This window comes from Oncorhynchus mykiss, chromosome 4 (genome assembly GCF_057628025.1).
Source record: "Oncorhynchus mykiss isolate SJ-2025 chromosome 4, ASM5762802v1, whole genome shotgun sequence".
In the NCBI taxonomy this organism is placed as follows: Eukaryota; Metazoa; Chordata; class Actinopteri; order Salmoniformes; family Salmonidae; genus Oncorhynchus; species Oncorhynchus mykiss.
This window is the reverse complement of record NC_143025.1, coordinates 19,817,314-19,837,174: the sequence shown is the minus strand read 5'-3', so window position 1 is coordinate 19,837,174 and position 19,861 is coordinate 19,817,314. Positions and strand designations below refer to the sequence as shown.

At 43.2% G+C, this 19,861-nt stretch overlaps 1 protein-coding gene across 1 annotated transcript; it reads left to right on the top strand.

The window, feature by feature from the left end:
* Positions 1-205: 205 nt before the first annotated feature.
* On the top strand, positions 206-19,329 carry LOC110521456 (uncharacterized). Its single transcript, XM_036968603.2, is given in 11 exon segments — positions 206-311; positions 3,079-3,208; positions 5,870-5,943; positions 17,029-17,159; positions 17,431-17,519; positions 17,711-17,775; positions 17,874-17,931; positions 18,105-18,175; positions 18,329-18,435; positions 19,054-19,091; positions 19,094-19,329. Coding segments are annotated over 9 exon segments (720 nt in total). The 5' UTR covers positions 206-311; positions 3,079-3,208; positions 5,870-5,907; the 3' UTR covers positions 19,219-19,329.
* The last annotated feature ends 532 nt before the right edge of the window (positions 19,330-19,861 follow it).

Below are 19,861 nucleotides of genomic sequence, written 5' to 3'. Positions count from 1 at the left end.
AAAAAGATGCATTCAGTATTCGTTGATAGAGATTGATAACATTCATATAATTGTGTTAAAGTTAAAATCTGTCAAAGGGTACGAATTGTGAGAGTAATGTGTAAACGTTATATTGATTACTTTATTTTGTGGTGCCTAAAAATGTTCATCTGTGATCTACGAAATGCTCTTAATCTATGAGCCGGAGATCGATTGCTCTGGTCTCCACCCATATTCCTGAGGAAAATCGCGGTCTTTTCTCATTACACTAAACGTTGAATTGAGAATACAACACCGTATCACACTCGTGATTATTTCTCCCCTCTTTTCAGGTACTTTATTGATGATAAAAATAGTAATTTAAATGTTATAACTCGCTAACATGTCAAGAGTGTTTCAGGTGTGTCTTAGTAACGTCTTGAGGAAGTTAGAGTTAAGTTTGAAGAGAGTAAAATTAGCCCTGCTCGGTTGAAGTGAAGAATAGCATCGTACTGAGAGTAGCTGCCATTTTATGTCGATTGTGAATGAACATGTACGTTGTTAATAAGATATTTTGCTGTGTTAGTTGTATAATGGGTTTTCTGTTGTTTTGTAATGTGTTACTTTTGTGAAATGATTACACTAAATGTTGAATTGAGAATACAACACCGTATCACACTCGTGATTATTTCTCCCCTGTTTTCAGGGGCGTAACACACACACAACATATTATTGCGTGCCTCCAAGGTTACTTCTAAACTCAGCAAAAAAAAGAAACGTCCTCTCACTGTCAACTGCGTTTATTTTCAGCAAACTTAACATCTGTAAATATTTGTATGAACATAAGAGTCAACAACTGAGACATGAACTGAACAAGTTCCACAGACATGTGACTAACAGAAATGGAATAATGTGACCCTGAACAAAGTGGGGTCAAAATCAAAAGTAACAGTCAGTATCTGGTGTCTGTCAGTACCAGCTGCATTAAGTACTGCAGTGCATCTCCTCCTCATGGACTGCACCAGATTTGCCGGTTCTTGCTGTGAGATGTTACCCCACTCTTCCACCAAGGCACCTGCAAGTTCCCGGACATTTTGGGGGGAAAGGCCCTAGCCCCCACCCTCCGATCCAACAGGTCCCAAACGTGCTCAATGGGATTGAGATCCGGGCTCTTCGCTGACCATGGCAGAACACTAACATTCTTGTCTTGCAGGAAATCACGCACAGAATGAGCAGTATGGCGGGTGGCATTGTCATGCTGAAGGGTCATGTCAGGATGAGCCTGCAGGAAGGGTACCACATGAGGGAGGAGGATGTCTTCCCTGTAGCGCACAGCATTGAGATTGCCTGCAATGACAACAAGCTCAGTCCGATGATGCTGTGACACACCGCCCCAGACCATGATGGACCCTCCACCTCCAAATCGATCTCGTTCCAGAGTACAGGCCTTGGTGTAACGCTCATTCATTCGACGATAAACACGAATCCGACCATCATCCCTGGTGAGACAAAACCATGACTCATCAGTGAAGAGCACTGTTTGCCAGTCCTGTCTGATCCAACGACGGTGGGTTTGGTGAGGACCTGTCTTACAACAGGCCTACAAGCCCTCAGTCCACAGTCCTGGTGTAACTCAGGCAGTTGTTGTTGCCATCCTGTATCTGTCCCGCTGTTCTGATGTTCGGATGTACTGATCCTGTGCAAGTCTTGTTACACGTGGTCTGCCACTGTGCGGATGATCAGCTGTCCGTCCTGTCTCCCTGTAGCACTGTTGTAGGCGTCTCACAGTACAGACATTGCAATTTATTCCCTGGCCACATCTGCAGTCCTCATGAATCCTTGCAGCATGCCTAACAGGCTGAGTACACCACTAATTTATGAAAGTTGCAATTCCAATATAAAGTCAATAGAAGAAAAGGCCTGGAAGGAAGAGAGATGACTAGAAACGATTCGGTTTAACGTTTTATGTGTGGATTAATTGGCAGAGTAGAGGACCTTGTGCATTTCAGGTAAAATAACAACTCAATGTTTATATCCCAGGACAAATTAGCTAGCAACAGCAAGCTAGCTAAATAGGACAAATTAGCCAGCTAAAGTGCCATACATGTTTAATGCTTTTCGACCTGTCCCCAAATTAATATAATTGGTTCAGAGTTTGTTTTGATATTTTAACCTACATGTTGTGATCGCGTTTGGTGTGGGGTGACAAAATAAATGTATGAACGATGGCACACGCGCGCAGCCGGTTTGGGTTCCGTGGCACGTTCATCCAGATGAGCAGACTCTGGGCATCTTTCTTTTGGTGTTTTTCAGAGTCAGTAGAAAGGCCTCTTTAGTGTCCTAAGTTTTCATAACTGTGACCTTAATTGCCTACCATCTGTAAGCTGTAAGTGTCTTAATGTCCCTTCCACAGGTGCATGTTCATTAATTGTTTATGGTACGTTGAACAAGCATGGGAAACAGAGTTTAAACCCTTTACAATGAAGATCTGAGAAGTTATTTGGATTTTTACGAATTATCTTTGAAAGACAGGGTCCTGAAAAAGGGGTTCTTTTTTTGCTGAGTTTGTATAAAAAGTTATTATATCAATATTTGAGCATAAAGGCGTTTACACTGCCATTTCTCTCATAACTAATTTTACCGACATAAATAGATCCTACCATGTCAAGCGAACAAATGTTTCCCTTTTTTAATGTATTTTTAAAATATAATTATTTGTAGTATTTAACATTTTTAAAATCAAACGAAGAAATTATCTGTCGGCCTGTATAAAATTGTACCGACACTTCCTCTTTCCATCACAGCTGTCGTGATTTTGTTTTAATAAGGTATAACTTTACTAGCAAAAAAACTGTACGGAAAGGTGGTTAGAGTTACAATTTGGGTCATGCCGCAAGACAAACTGCAATGCAGTTAAACATGGTTTATAGCAATAAACCAGCATTGAACTAGATTATTTATAATGAGAAATTAGCCTACGCTAATTTGAGATTAAATAGGAATATTTGTCTTTATTTGATAAATATGAGTTATTCCAATGTTTACATAAAAAATACATACGACACTAAATCTGTCATCTACCCCCGCCAATCAAACTCTGATCCAACCTCTTGCGCATAGGTGATTGGAGGATCTAGAAGAAAGGGCAGGTGCCTTTGAAAGTCCCAACATGATCAGTGGTGTACGTTGCGATAGCAGGCGACTCATGGGACCGAAGCAACCGCTTCCAAGTACCAACACTCTCCATCAGGTATTTATTTATATACCAAGATAATTTAGAGGTACAGTGCTTTGCGAAAGTATTCGGCCCCCTTGAACTTTGCGACCTTTTGCCACATTTCAGGCTTCAAACATAAAGATATAAAACTGTATTTTTTTGTGAAGAATCAATAACAAGTGGGACACAATCATGAAGTGGAACGACATTTATTGGATATTTCAAACTTTTTTAACAAATCAAAAACTGAAAAATTGGGCGTGCAAAATTATTCAGCCCCTTTACTTTCAGTGCAGCAAACTCTCTCCAGAAGTTCAGTGAGGATCTCTGAATGATCAAATGTTGACCTAAATGACTAATGATGATAAATACAATCCACCTGTGTGTAATCAAGTCTCCGTATAAATGCACCTGCACTGTGATAGTTTCAGAGGTCCGTCAAAAGCGCAGAGAGCATCATGAAGAACAAGGAACACACCAGGCAGGTCCGAGATACTGTTGTGAAGAAGTTTAAAGCCGGATTTGGATACAAAAAGATTTCCCAAGCTTTAAACATCCCAAGGAGCACTGTGCAAGCGATAATATTGAAATGGAAGGAGTATCAGACCACTGCAAATCTACCAAGACCTGGCCGTCCCTCTAAACTTTCAGCTCATACAAGGAGAAGACTGATCAGAGATGCAGCCAAGAGGCCCATGATCACTCTGGATGAATTTCAGAGATCTACAGCTGAGGTGGGAGACTCTGTCCATAGGACAACAATCAGTCAGTCGTATATTGCACAAATCTGGCCTTTATGGAAGAGTGGCAAGAAGAAAGCCATTTCTTAAAGATATCCATAAAAAGTGTTGTTTAAAGTTTGCCACAAGCCACCTGGGAGACACACCAAACATGTGGAAGAAGGTGCTCTGGTCAGATGAAACCAAAATGTAACTTTTTGGCAACAATGCAAAACGTTATGTTTGGCGTAAAAGCAACACAGCTGAACACACCATCCCCGCTGTCAAACATGGTGGTGGCAGCATCATGGTTTGGGCCTGCTTTTCTTCAGCAGGGTCAGGGAAGATGGTTAAAATTGATGGGAAGATGGATGGAGCCAAATACAGGACCATTCTGGAAGAGAACCTGATGGAGTCTGCAAAAGACCTGAGACTGGGACAGAGATTTGTCTTCCAACAAGGCAATGATCCAAAACATAAAGCAAAATCTACAATGGAATGGTTCAAAAATAAACATATCCAGGTGTTAGAATGGCCAAGTCAAAGTCCAGACCTGAATCCAATCGAGAATCTGTGGAAAGAACTGAAAACTGCTGTTCACAAATGCTCTCCATCCAACCTCACTGAGCTCGAGCTGTTTTGCAAGGAGGAATGGGAAAAAATGTCAGTCTCTCGATGTGCAAAACTGATAGACATACCCCAAGCGACTTACAGCTGTAATCGCAGCAAAAGGTGGCGCTACAAAGTATTAACTTAAGGGGGCTGAATAATTTTGCACGCCCAATTTTTCAGTTTTTGATTTGTTAAAAAAGTTTGAAATATCCAATAAATGTCGTTCCACTTCATGATTGTGTCCCACTTGTTGATTCTTCACAGAAAAATACAGTTTTATATCTTTATGTTTGAAGCCTGAAATGTGGCAAAAGGTCGCAAAGTTCAAGGAGGCCGAATACTTTCGCAAGGCACTGTATGTAGCCTAATGTGTGTAGGCCTACTACATGTACATTACCTATTCATTACCACTTTAATAATAATCAGTGTGAACTACATGTACTTCAACTAGTAATTGAACTACATTTTGCAGTAGCTTGGTGGTAGTTTGACTAAATTCCAATATAAGTAGTGTTTCCAGTAGTTCACTTTTTTTGTCAAGTAGCACTGTAGCTAACTAGGATACTGGAACTATGCACTACTTTTCATGCAAAAATAAAATCTGGATGAAGTAGGCAATCATTTCCTTTCTTTTTTTGGCGTCAGACCTGCCTATATTTTCTCTGTTTAATATGCTAAATTACACATTCTGTTAACATATGACCTCAGTGTCTTGCAATTTGTAGTCTATGACATTACAGATTTACAAAGGATCATTTTTCCCCAAAGTAGTTTGGATGTAGTGAACTACTTTTTAAAAGTAACTTTAGTTAACTAAAATATACATTTTTAATAAGGGTAGCTTTAGTGTAAGCGTAAATTATTTTTGTGTGAAATAATTTGTAGCTTGGTAAACTATATTTTTAGTGTAGCTTCCCCAACACTGATAAAGACTGTAAATGTATTGGTTATTTTTCCCAAAAGGCAAAATGCTTCATAAATGAAACTGAGAATTGCTCTGTCTCGATGATGGCATTCTAAAAAATATGTAAGGCATAATCAATGAGGGGCTATGCATTCTATATGGAAAATAATGAACAAAATGGAAGGTGTGTTCCACAATGCACTAGCGGATATACCGTGCTGATAAACTGTGCATTATACGGAAATGATGCATGCTGTAAAATGCCCTTTAAGCCAATCAGAAACTAGTATTTAACGATGCCATGGTATAAATCGTGGTTATCACACAACTCCATCAAACCGGGTTATTGTTGTATTGTAGGTAATGCAAAGGGAAACCTGTTTGAATGCATGTTAAAAGCTAGCAACCCATGTGTTGAAATGCTATGGTGAGTGAAATAATTGGTGTATTTATTTTCAGAGTTTCACTTTTCTGGGTGCCAAGTGCAGTAAGCCAAAATGAAGAACCTCAAGGCAAAATTGAAGAGGAATGAGGTTGGAGTTGGAGAATCTCTCTTACAAAACCATCCAACCATGCACTGATATCTACAATACACTGAGTCAGATTACATTTAGAGTTTGGAGGTGTATTCAAGTGCAGTAAAACTTCTTACTCAAACTTTCTTTGAACCTGGTATTGATTGCTATGTGTGGTGCTAGGCTCTTCTCAGGTGGCTAATTGTGTGTAGGTCCCCGTGCTGACAGACAGCGTGTGTGGGTATCACTGAGCAGCAGGAGAGCAGGCCAATCTGCTGTAACCAGAGCTCTCAGGTAGCCTTTAATTATTCAACTCATACACACTCACACAAGAATCCCTATTTTCCTTCTGTCGTCACCATCTCATTATGCAGGTGGCATGTGAGAGTGAACATAAAGTAATCAATCCCAAGACAAGAATTCTGTACAAATGCTGTGTATATACTAATGTCTTAAATGTCTACGCAACGGAAGCTGGTTGCGATAGCTTTGTGTGGCTATGCTATAGGTTATAGTACAGTTAGCTCTACTGTAAGCTCTAAATAGAAATGTAACTCCTGTGTGCCTTGACCTGTTTTAGTGAGAGATCCCCATAGCCAGAGTGATATGACTGCTTTGCTGGGGTGTAGCTGAGAGAGAACAGAGTAAGTTATTAATGCATCAATAAATGACTTACCCTCTCACTGGGAGGGATGCTCAGATTTTAATTTAGAGACTGGGAGAGAGTGAGAGAGAAGGGGGTGGGGGAGGGAGAGAAGGGGGCTCACACACCATATTGAAGAACCCCTTTAGGTTCTAGGTAGAAGTCTTTTGAGTTCCATGTAGAACCCTCTGTGTGGAAAGGGTTCTACATGGAACCCAAATTAGTTCTACCTGGATCCAAAAGGGGTCTACTTAGAACCAAAAGGGGTTATTCAAAGGGTTCTCTGAGCTATGGGGACAAACAAATAACCTCTTTTGATTTTAGATAGCAACTTTCTTTCTAAGAGTGTAGCTTATCATCCATCTTAATGTTTCTCACAATGTTGGTCACACACATAATCACACTATAGGGAATAGGACCAGCCTACTTTACTTGCTATTAATGTTGGTATACCCTGTCCTATTTTCTACTAACTTAACCATTTGATATAACGTTGTACACTGTACAAAACATTAAGACCCCCCCCCCCAACCCCCCACCCTCAGAACAGCCTCAATTTGTTGGGGCATGGACTCTTCAAGATGTTGAAAGCATTCCACAGGGATAATGGCCCATCTTGACTACAATGCTTCCCACAGTTGTGTCAAGTTGACTGGATGTCCTTTGGGTCATGGACCATTCTTGCTACACACAAAACTGTTGAGCGTGAAAAACCCAGCCGCGTTGTAGTTGTTGACACACCGGTGTGCCTGGCACCTACTACCATACCCCGTTCAAAGACACTTAAACCTTTTGTCTTGCCCATTCACCCTCTGAATGGCACATATTCACAATCCATGTCTCAATTGTCACAAGGCTTAAAAATCAGTCTTTAGCCTGTCTCCACCGCTTCATCTACATTGATTGTGTTGCTGCCATGCTGTGTTATTGTCTTAGGTCTCTCTTTATGTAGTGTTGTGATGTCTCTCTTGTCGTGATGTTTGTTTTGTTCTACATTTTTACAGTTGAAGTCAGAAGTTTACATACACTTAGATTGGCGTCATTAAAACTCGTTTTTCAACCACTCCACAAATTTCTTGTTGACACTATAGTCAGAAGTTTACATACACTAAGTTGACTGCCTTTAAACAGTTTGGAAAATTCCAGAAAATGATGTCATGGCTTTCAAAGCTTCTGATAGGCCAATTGACATCATTTGAGTCAATTGGAGGTGTACCTGTGGATGTATTTCAAGGCCTACCTTCAAACTCCGTGCCTCTTTGCTTGACATCATGGGAAAATCAAAAGAAATCAGCCAAGACCTCAGAAAAAAAATTGTACACCTCCACAAGTCTGGTTCATCCTTGGGAGCAATTTCCAAATGCCTGAAGGTACCACGTTCATCTGTACAAACAATAGTACGCAAGTATAAACACCATGGGACCACGCAGCCTTCATACCGCTCAGGAAGGAGACACATTCTGTCTCCTAGAGATTAACGTACTTTGGTGCGAAAGTGCAAATCATTCCCAGAACAACAGCAAAGGACCTTATGAAGATGCTGGAGGAAACGGGTACAAAAGTATCTATATCCACAGTAAAACGAGTCCTATATCGACATAACCTGAAAGGCCGATCAGCAAGGAAGAAGCCACTGCTCCAAAACCGCCATAAAAAAGCCAGACTACGATTTGCAACTGCACATGGGGACAAAGATCGTACTTTTTGGAGAAATGTCCTGTGGTCTGATGAAACAAAAATAGAACTGTTTGGCCGTAATGACCATCGTTATGTTTGGAGAAAAAAGGGGGAGGCTTGCAAGCCGAAGAACACCATCCCAACCATGAAGAACGGGGGTGGCAACATTATGTTGTGGGGGTGCTTTGCTGCAGGAGGGACTGGTGCACTTCACAAACTAGATGGCATCATGAGGATGTAATTTGATGTGGATATATTGAAGCAACATCTCAAGACATCAGTCAGGAAGTTAAAGCAAATGGGTCTTCCAAATGGACAATGACCCCAAGTATACTTCCAAAGTTGTGGCAAAATGGCTTAAGGACAATAAAGTCACAGTATTGGAGTGGCCCTCACAAAGCCCTGTAAATGGCTGCGTCCGGGTCAGGTGAGAGATTATTCAGGATGTTATTATTCTATCAGAGTGTCCTCTCTGCCCTACCCTGGCACTACCAGCCCTGTACCAGCCAGCTCTGTTCTCCTCTTTCTGCTGAGCCTTCGTCTTCTCCTGGCAGACATACAGTAGTCCAGAGAGAGAGAGCGCGAGAGGGACTGCCTAGCCCAAATAGGACAGCACAGAGAGGGAGAGAGCTGACTGAAACAAATGGACAGACTGTGAGGAGTGGGAAGAGAAGTGTTATATAAATATTCATACACATAGCTCATATAAACAAAGACATTCCGTCGTAAGAACACATACACCCAGCCAGAAGACTGACCCCCTCTTCCTTATATAAACACACATCTCATCTCCCTCTAACTGGCCGGTCCCAAGAGCAAAGAACTTTTGCTGTGCACCAATGGGGCCCGCTCTGGCTAGAGCAAGGCCCGCCTCCAACCCTCCGACCAGTCAAGAAGACCGAAACGACAAGACTCCACCTACTTTATTCTATGTATAAAAATGTATGTAACCATTGTATAGGTCTCTTTTTCACCTGGCTCCTTGCCGAGTTATGTGAACTAGGTCCGTGCACGTAAAACTGCGGGACAAGATATCTCTGACTCATTAAAACTGTCTTTCGTTACAACTGAAATCCACTCTGTCCAGCGTCCGTGATTTGGTCTCAACTCTCCAGTATTTGAACACTAACAAAATTGGTAGCAGAGTTTGGTTGTTCTTGAATTCGATCTATTATAAGTTAGTGTGAGAGGACGAGACTGATCACGGCTAAAAAATCAGACGGAAGAGTGACTTCCCCAGCCATTCATCTTGCCTCAGGAAATCTGATCGGAGCGCTCTATATAAAGGTGAGCAGAGCCCGTTATATCGAAATCTGCATATTGTATTATAGTCTAAACCAAATTTTGATCAGAAAGTACTGGGCGTGAGTATGAATCGGTGCCCAAATTTTTTACATAAGAACCTAAGACATTGATTAAAGATATCTTGTTTTGTAAAAAAAAATATATATACATATTCTTATTAATGGGCCTATACTCAGTTATTTTAATAGGAATGTGTGAATTGTGATTGACCAATGTGTTAAATTCCTCCAGGGACCCTATTTGTTCTGAAATCTGCATAGAAAACTGTCCTAATTATATATGTATTGGGTTGTGTATAGAGGTGACGTTAAATAGTGGCTGTGTTTTAACACGTAATGGACACAATTATGGATGTTGGAAATTCAATGAGAATTTCATACGAATGAATGAATTATAGATGAACCGAATCTGCAAGTAAGGTCTTGTGGAGGTGTGGTTATAGATGAACCGAATCTGCAAGTAAGGTCTTGTGGAGGTGTGGTTATAGATGAACCGAATCTGCAAGTAAGGTCTTGTGGAGGTGTGGTTATAGTTTAATGATAGATGAACCGAATCTGCAAGTAAAAATTTCCTATTTTGATACGTTCTGTACTATCGAATAAGGTCTTGTGGAGGTGTGGTTATAGTTGAATGATAGATGAACCGGATCTGCAAGTAAAATCTCCTGTTGATACATATAACATCGAATAGGTCTTGTGGAGGTGTGGTTGGATTGAATGAATCTGCATGAAAAATGCCCTATTAAAAAAGCTGTGTATTATTTAATAGGTTTTGTAAGAGGTGTAGTCGAGTAGATACAGGATATGTAAGTTTGGCCTTCCACTAGACAGAGATCGGGAATGATGTGGCTATTGCACATCAAACAATAAACATAAGATGAACCAGAGTTGACATTCCATGATTTGGAGATGGGGGAAATTAAATTGAAAGAAACGTTTGTCGCGGAGTAGGTTGGGATACGTAACTGGGCTATTATGCACACGTGCTGGTAGACAAAGCCACCTTAGTATCGAATGGCCGTGCAATTTTGATTGACAGCAGCCGGGCCGAAATACTGATTTTCGTTTTTTTTTTCATTCCTGTTGATATTGCCTAAAGTTTAAAATTATTCTGACAATTGCTATAGAATCGCTGGAATTTACTGATATAAGTTCATAAAGGAACTTACTGAATTGTTTCTAGAAAGTATTTAAATAAGCCGCCGAGCTTAATACAGACTTTGTTTTACAGACGCTAAAAGCTACACACTGATTTTGGGGTTTTTCTATTCTATCCATATTTCCTAAATATATAGAATTATTCTGACAATTGCTATAGAATCGCTCGAATTTACTGATATAAGTTCATAAAGGAATTTACTGAATTGTTTACAGAAAGTATTTAAATAATTCACTGAACAACTCTTAGTTGTCTAGAAATTCTATCGATATTTCCTAAAGAGCTAGAATTACTCTGAAAATTGTTATAGAACCGCATATATTCACTGATATATTGTTCCAAAAGGAAATCGCAGAATCATTTATAGAAAATACCTAAACGAATCGCTGAACAAATTCAAATAAAATACCGGTGAAATACACACGTGGCGGGCGTCACATATTGATAACCCCCTTTGTCTCGACCAGGGACAGGCTAAGCATACAACGATAGAAATAAACACCACATAGTAAGGATTGAATATACCTAAATAACGCATTATACACATTATCAGACGAACTAGATAAAATGTCTGCAGCTACCACGCCCAAACTAAAATTCAATGATTATTTAGATCAGATTGATAGAGCGGGAGGTAAAAAACAGTATGGGAAAGTGGAGAAAGTGTGGAAAGGATTACGGATAAGATGGACACAAGCAGGTTATTTTAGCGGAGGACCACCTACAGGGGGGAAACTCCAAGATATGCAGACAGAATTAGAGGACGCAGTAGAGCATGCAAAAGCGAGTGAGGCGGAGAGAAACAACATACACAGGTTCAAAAAAGTAGGTACAAGAGAGAGAGAGAGAGCAGAGGGGGAGCTCAAGATAGGTACATGGGCCATACAGGAGAGTAGGAGGGTGCTGCCCAAAAACACACCAGACATGATGGGCGTGGCTATTGTGGCGTCGGGGGATGTTAAAGCTCCGCCTGAGAACTTGCCCACGGCTCCCCCTGTGGCCGTTTCTCCCTCACTATATCCACAATTGACAATGGAGGCAGTTCAGCCCCCGCCATACTCAAAGGGACAAAATCACCGGAGCCCGTCACACAACCCATTCCTGCCCAGGGCACCTCCCACAATACAGGCTCCAGTTCTGAGAATAGACCAAGGGGAGTTAAAAGGGGAAATTACCCTGGGGATAACGGCTGGCCATATGGTATGTGAACAGTTCGAAACTGGGATTCCAGGAGCAGGAGACCTCCCCCAGGAACGGAGGCCGCAATGCTCCTCTGTGAACTCTCTCACCTCTGAAACCAGAGGACACTTACAAACAAGATTAGATTCAAACCACTTCTATCAGACGGATAGGGAGGACTGTCATCAGAACATGGATATCGAAAACGAAGAAGAAATTGACATGGTGCTCACCCCAGCTCCGATGGGAGCTCCAAACGTGACTAAGATGCAGGAGCTGCTGAAATCATCAATAGCTCGAGCTAAGGAACTCAGGGAGCTAATAGCTAACCAAGATAACAACAGAGAGGGAGCCTACCGTGTGGAAAGCATAATGAGAGGAACAGTAACCAAAGTTACCGAATCAATGGGGTCCGAAACACTCCGTCGGTCCTCCAGAATTGCTGATAGAAGAGAGCGAGAGCAGGAGATGGCAGGACAGTACCCCCTGCGACCGACACCAGGTGATGCACACACTGTGGAGTACCAGCCCTGGAAAATGACTGATTTAACAACACTGATGGGACAGATGCCTAGCCTACATGGAGGAGCTTCAGCGTGGCTACTTCAACTGCAGACACTTACGTCAGGCCTGCAACTCTGCCTAGGAGACATGAAAGCACTTCTAGCAAGAGCCACCGACCACGGAACCATGGAGGCTCTCATGACAGCAGCTGACCTTGGATGGCGGGCCCCAACACTGCCCATAGACCACTTCCGTACCAGATTATGGGAAGTTCTACGGAGAGCATACCCTACAGAAAGAAACCATGCCACCTTATCCTCCTTTACAATCAACCCAGGTGAGCAACCTGCAGCATACCTGGACAGGGCTAAGACCACATGGAGATCGGTCCACGAAGAACCATTCGATCACACTGATACCACACTCAGCATGTGGAAGGAAATGGTGGTCAACGGGTGTCCCGGAGATGTTAAAACCAAACTCAGAGGAACGGTAGGGTTGTTTGCACTTCCTCTGACCCAATTCAACACTCATGTGCACCACCATGTGACCCAGCACAACAAGGAAAGAGGGGGTGCTGAGAGCCAGGTGCAGTCCCTCCAGGTACAACTCCTGAAACTCCAATTGAAGGAAGCACAACAAGGAGAAAAACCTAAGAAACAGATGGTGGCGGAAGAAACGAAGGAGCCGGGAACCAAAACAGACATCTCCCAAATCGTGGCACAGACTGTCTCTCAGATGATCCAACAGCAGGCAGCCCCACCACCCCAATACCCTCCCCCACAGCAGTATATCCTGCAACAACAACACCCAGTATGGGCTCGACGGGGTCCCTACACTGGACAACACAGAGGGGGAAACTACCAGTGTTTTAACTGCGGAATTACCGGTCATTTTGCCAGAGATTGCATGAAACCACTCTCCCCGCAGCAACAGCAATGGAGAGCAAGAGGAAGTGGGGGAAACCCACCTCTGCAACATCAGCTACCAGGACCCACACCCATGCATCAGCAACAGCCAGCATACAACCACCCAGAATCTAGCCACATGCAGCAGGAGCAGCAAGATTACAACCAACCCTCCCACTTCAACACCTGATCACCCAGTAAGAATGATGAGGATGCCACTCCTGCCGATGACCACACTGTCTGAAGCCCAAGAAGTGTACTGGCTAAAATGCCTACCCACAGGGCCTGCCACCCCTCACATCCAGTTTAAGTTCAACCAACTGAAAGCTCAAATCTACACTCTGCACCCATATAAGACTCCCCAAGCTGAGATCCATTGCACACTCAATGCAACAGAAACTGATGACTGCCTCTACACTGCAGACTGGGACGAAGACATGATGCACCTGACCCCACCTATCAGGTGTTGTACCATTGGGTGTGGCCCAGAGGGGGTGGCAGCACCGGTCATCCTACGATCAAGGAACCTCCATGCACCCCTGGCCTGGACGGCTGAAGCATCAACAGCCATAGCACTCCTGAAAACGGATCTATCAGCGGCAGCAGCTCTGACTGCACCTGACTACAAGAACAAGTTCCATTTGGATGTTTCTGGAAGGGAAGGATTCACCTCATCCGTCCTATTCCAGAAACAAGAGGGGGAGAGAAGGGTCTTGATGTACTACTCTTCAAACTTGACCACATTGAGGTAGGACAGTCAACATGCTCCAGATACGTTGCTGCAGTAGCAAAAGCTATTGAAAAAAAACAGCTCACCTCGTGATGTCACCCTTCAATCAGCCATCATCCCTCAACAAGCATCGGCCAAATTAGCTGAAATCATCGGATTGACGCAGGTCCTCATCAGAGGAAAAGGAAAGACTGAATATCTATACAGACTCAGCCCATGCCCATGAAGCAGGCCACACTGATGGACCCAGAACTTTTATGAGAAACACATGGCCCCACACACGAAGGCAAACTAAAGACCCTCCAAAAAGGCCTCGCACATCTGGTGGCACCCTCACATAAAAAATATGACTGACTTATTTTATGACGATGATTTATTTTGTGACGAATGCAATGGTTGTGACAGACACAACCCAAAGAAACCATATCAAACACCAATGGGCTCATACGTAACACCTAATGCATGTTTTCAGGATATTAGTATAGACTACACCGACATGGGCCCCGAAAATTTATCTAAAGGCAAACTCTATCTCCTAGTCATAGTAGATAGGTTCTCCAAATGGGTAGAGGCAATAATAACAAAAGGGGAGGATGCTAGGTCAGTCTTTAAGTGGCTACAAACCAAACTAATACCCAGGTATGGCATCCCAAGACAAATCAAATTTGACAAATGGCTCACATTTAACAAACACCTGAGACAGGTGGAAGAAAGATTTGGCATAACCCACAGATTTGGATCTGTGTACAGGCCCCAATCCCAAAATCTGGTGGAACGTCAAACCAAAAGCTAAGATAGCTTTGGGATAATGACTGGTAGAGTCATGCATGGTCCACCAAGGGAGGGAGGTCATATGCCCGCCCTTGATGTACAACAAATTGTAATGTCTAATTATGTGAAAAAACTGACGGTTCTCTCTGCAGCACTCTCTACCCAGGTTCACAAGGTCCAGGAGGGGGAGCTGCCGGGGGACACGACACTACTGAAGGTAAAGGTTGGTGACGGGGTGAGGGTTACAGTCCACAAGAGAAAGTGGCTGGAACCCAGGTGGACTGGACCGTACGAAGTGAAGGAGGTTACTTCACACTCAGTCCAGGTCAAAGGTAAATCAGGCACACCTTGACACCGCCTTACACATTGCACCCCAGCCCCAATTCCTTCTAGAACACTGACTAAAGTCAGAGCTGATTTGAGCGGCCTAAATTCGATTCCAAATGAAGACACTCCTTCCTCAGGTGATGCGGCATCAAACTCCGCCTCCCCTGAGAAGGGAACCTCGCCCAGTTAGAGGGAAATTTCTCCCTCTCTGGGTGAGGCTGGGGATATCTGGTCCCTTATTTGTGATATTCATACTGATATTTGGAGTAACCCTAGGACTTTCACATGGTTAATTGAACAACTATTTCACCCTGCCACATCACATACACCAACCCCTACACATGTCCCTAACTCCTTTCCTGATATCACTCCCTCCAATCACTCCCGTCCCAAACGTAGCACTACACCTACAGACCCACCATGCAAATCAGACAAGGTTAGGAGCACCACCTTATGTATACCCACGATTGCAACCGCCACCTTTCTGCTATAGTTTTCACGTCTAATAGACGTGAAGAGGGGGATTTGTTATATAAATATTCATACACATAGCTCATATAAACAAAGACATTCCGTCGTAAGAACACATACACCCAGCCAGAAGACTGACCCCCTCTTCCTTATATAAACACACATCTCATCTCCCTCTAACTGGCCGGTCCCAAGAGCAAAGAACTTTTGCTGTGCACCAATGGGGCCCGCTCTGGCTAGAGCAAGGCCCGCCTCCAACCCTCCGACCAGTCAAGAAGACCGAAACGACAAGACTCCACCTACTTTATTCTATGTATAAAAATGTATGTAACCATTGTATAGGTCTCTTTTTCACCTGGCTCCTTGCCGAGTTATGTGAACTAGGTCCGTGCACGTAAAACTGCGGGACAAGATATCTCTGACTCATTAAAACTGTCTTTCGTTACAACTGAAATCCACTCTGTCCAGCGTCCGTGATTTGGTCTCAACTCTCCAGTATTTGAACACTAACAGAAGACAGTACTAGGCTGGGGTGTGAAATAAGAAGGGCACAGAAAGAGGGAGGTGGTGTGTGTGTGAGAGAGAGAGACAGTGCGTGCCAGGTTGAGACTGTAGACGGAGTATGTAGGTCCCTGAGAGCATTAACAGCAGGGCAGGAAGAGGGGAGGGTGTTTTGGCTGAGAGCAAAGCACTGCATATGGAGAACTACATTGCTGTGAGACTCAGAGGGCTAGAGCAGTGGTCTTCTGTTTGTACAGGGATGTATAGACTTCATGTTTATGTAGCATCATCATGACTCTCCTGTCATACATTTCTTCTGTTCTGGATTGTGCAAGTGGGTTATTGGTTGTCTGTGTAGTTATACTGTGTATTTATGCTTTGTCAGTTAGTGCTAAGTTGGTGTGCAACTCTGACGTTGTGTTTGAGGCTTGTAGGTAGTTGAGTAGTGTATGTTTGTGTGTGTCAGTATTTTGGTCAGACAGTGGACAGCTCTTTGGCTCTATGGATCGTCAGCTCTGAGCCTGATGAAGCGTTATTTCTGTCCTTGTTTCATCTTACTGGTGGTAGGTATCCCTCTCTGTTTGACCTGAGCTGTATTTTCATTGTTCTTTCTCTCAAAGGGTTACTTTCTCTGGAAAAAACAGTTGAAAGTGATTTTGTGCACTGTGTGTAATGTTACCATAAAAGCAAGCAGATGGTACTGTATGTCTGTCTTCATTTCACTTCGATGAGATACGCAGTATTAGATTTAGTAGTGTCTCATCTAGACCGACTGTATGGTTAGTCATCACTCAGACCTTTGTACAGTGTGTAATCAGATAGGGGGTCAGGGTCTACTCTGTATAGTACACTATGTACAGTCATTTGGTTAGCTCTGATCGGCCCCAGGTTGTGACTGGGTTATGATCCGTCTGTCCCTGTCCCCTCAGAGCCAGGACTGGAGTAAGAGTGATGAGAGACTACTGCAGGCTGTAGGGCAGAACCAACCTGACAAAGTAGCTGCTCTGATCGTGAAGAAGGGACTCTGCCCCACCAAACTGGATGCAGAGGGGAAGTCAGCGTAAGTACCAAACACTTAGGGCCAGTTTCCCTGACACAGGTTAAGCCTAGTCTTGGACTAAGAAGTACTTTCAATGGAGAATCGTTATTGAACTTGCTTGTTAGTCTTGGACTAGGTTTAAATGTGTCCACAAAACGTCCCTTTATGTTCAAACTGTCAGTGAGAGAGGGTAAAGAGTTTCAATATTTTCTACTTTCTTTGTTGTCATTATTAATGTTGATGATCTTCTTGTTGGTTATATTCATAACCAGTGTTATTCTCTTCCTGGTAGGTTCCCCCTCTGTGCGTCTCAGGGTCATCTGGACTGTCTGGAGGTCACCCTGGCTCACGGGCCAGACATTAACGTGACAGATGGCTCAGGTGAGACGACAGTCTCATTCAGTGAACATGTTTAGTGTCACTGATTGCCAAGGTAATGCTTTGTGGCTACAATTGGTCAGAACAACATATTCAAAGTTTATTATCTCAATTATAACATGCTCTCTCGCAATTTGTTTTTGTTAACTCATTCATTCCCTCTCTCGCTTGGTGATGGCCTTATCAACTTCAAGGCTTCAGTGCCATTCACCCAGCAGCCAAGAACGGTCAGCCTGAGTGCCTGAAGAGACTATTACAGGTACAGCAGACAGACATAGTTAACATTACTATGATACATGGAAAAAAAGGTATGCAGTTATCATACATTTTTGGTGAATACGTCTCATACTCCCACAGGAGAGATTGCCTGTAGAAACCACAGACAGCTTTGGTCAGAAAGCGTTGCATCACACAGGTATGCAATGTCCTAGCTACAATGCAATTGATTAGAGGACCATCTGTGTAACACTGTAAACAACCCAACCTTTTAATACCTTCAATTTGTCTGCCTATGGTGTCTGCCTATGGTGTCTAGCTATGGTGTCTAGCTATGGTGTCTAGCTATGGTGTCTGCCCATCTTCCTGCAGCTGTGAGCGGCTGCTTGGCCTGCACCGAGACTCTGTGGGACTTTAAGGCCAGTCTGGATGCCCAGGATGGGGTAAGTGGCGTTGGCTTCAGACTTCCTCTGTACAGCAACAATCACCAAGCCAGGTCCTGGAGAATTACAGGGTGTGCAGGGTTTTGTTACAGCCAAGCACTAAAATGTGTTTCAATCAACCATGTTAAGCCATTGTGGTTTTGTCTATCTCAGGATTGGGTGAGCCTGCTGATCCTAGGAGCCCAGATGAGCAGAGTGGAGCTGTGTGCTTTCCTGTTGGACAGAGGGGCCAACCCCAACATACAGGACAACCGATGCAGGTAATTCAACATTAGAGTGACTTATGCAAGACAAACTGTGAACACAACTGAAAGGTCAAGTTCACATTGTTTTTGTAAAGACCTGTTAGGTGTCCAGACAATGTTTTTGCGATTTCACTTGGTTTTGAGAAACTTACCCCACAGGCAATATACTTCCTCATGCTCCTTCTACTGTTGCAGGGGCAGAGAAACATGAACAAAGGCTCCATAAACCCAATACATTTCCGTAGTCGAACGTGAACGGGTTTTCTCGTTCCCATTGTGGTGAAACGGGAAAGAACGTACATGGAAATGTATCGCTCGAGTCCAACAAAATGGAATATAACGTTGCGGATAGAGTTTGGAATGACAAAATGTCATATGTATAACATCTAAAGACCTGCGTCACTATACTGAGAGCGTTGCCATTTCTAAAAGGATGTATTTGGGTGTTTTTGGAGCCTATGTTCAGGTTTGATCTCTGCCCCTGAAACTGTAGAACGAGCATGAGGAAGTCTATCACTGCTGGGGTAAGTTTCTCGAAACCAAATGAAATTGCAAAAAAGGGTCTGGACACATACCATTTGCATCAAACATAAAGATTTGATGAAAAAGTATGTCCTGGTTTTTGTGGTGTAGGTCAGCCCTGATGCTGGCCTGTGACAGTGGAGGTGTTGCTAAGGGGGGGCTAACCCACAGCTGGCCGACGCCTTCGGACACGACGCAGCCCACTACGGCATAACCGCCGGCAACCAGCACATCGCACAGCTTCTGCAGAACTGTCTTCCAGGTAACCCACGGTAACCTATTGATGTCTCACCTGCTGACTGAAGCAGGGTTGGGCTCAATTCCTTTTAAATTCTGATTTTTGTTGAGTTGGAACTTCAATCCATTTCTTGACTGAACTGACTTGAAATTAAATTGAGCAAAACCTTGCTCTGCTACCCTTTAGGCCCAGTCTGGGGCTCTATTCTGGGCCCTGGTAGAATGGTGGATATAATTATAATTGATAGAACAGACCAATTTCAAATGTTCAATTAATTAGCATTGGCAACTACTACAACACTTTGTATGCTATTTAATGTACTGTACCAGAATCCATGGATCATAATCCTTTCTATCAGTGGTAATTCTATGGCCCTACTCTGGTCCCCCAGGAAATGGCTGTAATGTGAGGAAGTGGATGAAGTAAAGGGGACAGCTGGGGGTAATTGTAAAAGCCTGAAACCGAGAGGCTTGCTGCACTTTTATCTTCAAACAAAGGCTTGGTGCTTTACAAAAAACAGATGTGTGCTTCGTTTGAAATGGAGATGAATGGAAGCAGAGCAGTGCCTGAAATATCTCTGATGTATCTGTGATATATGAGGACTCATGTGTCTTACAGTGCTACGTTATACAGGAGGATTTTTATGGGCCGGTATGCTTCTTAGCTATAACTACAGTGTGT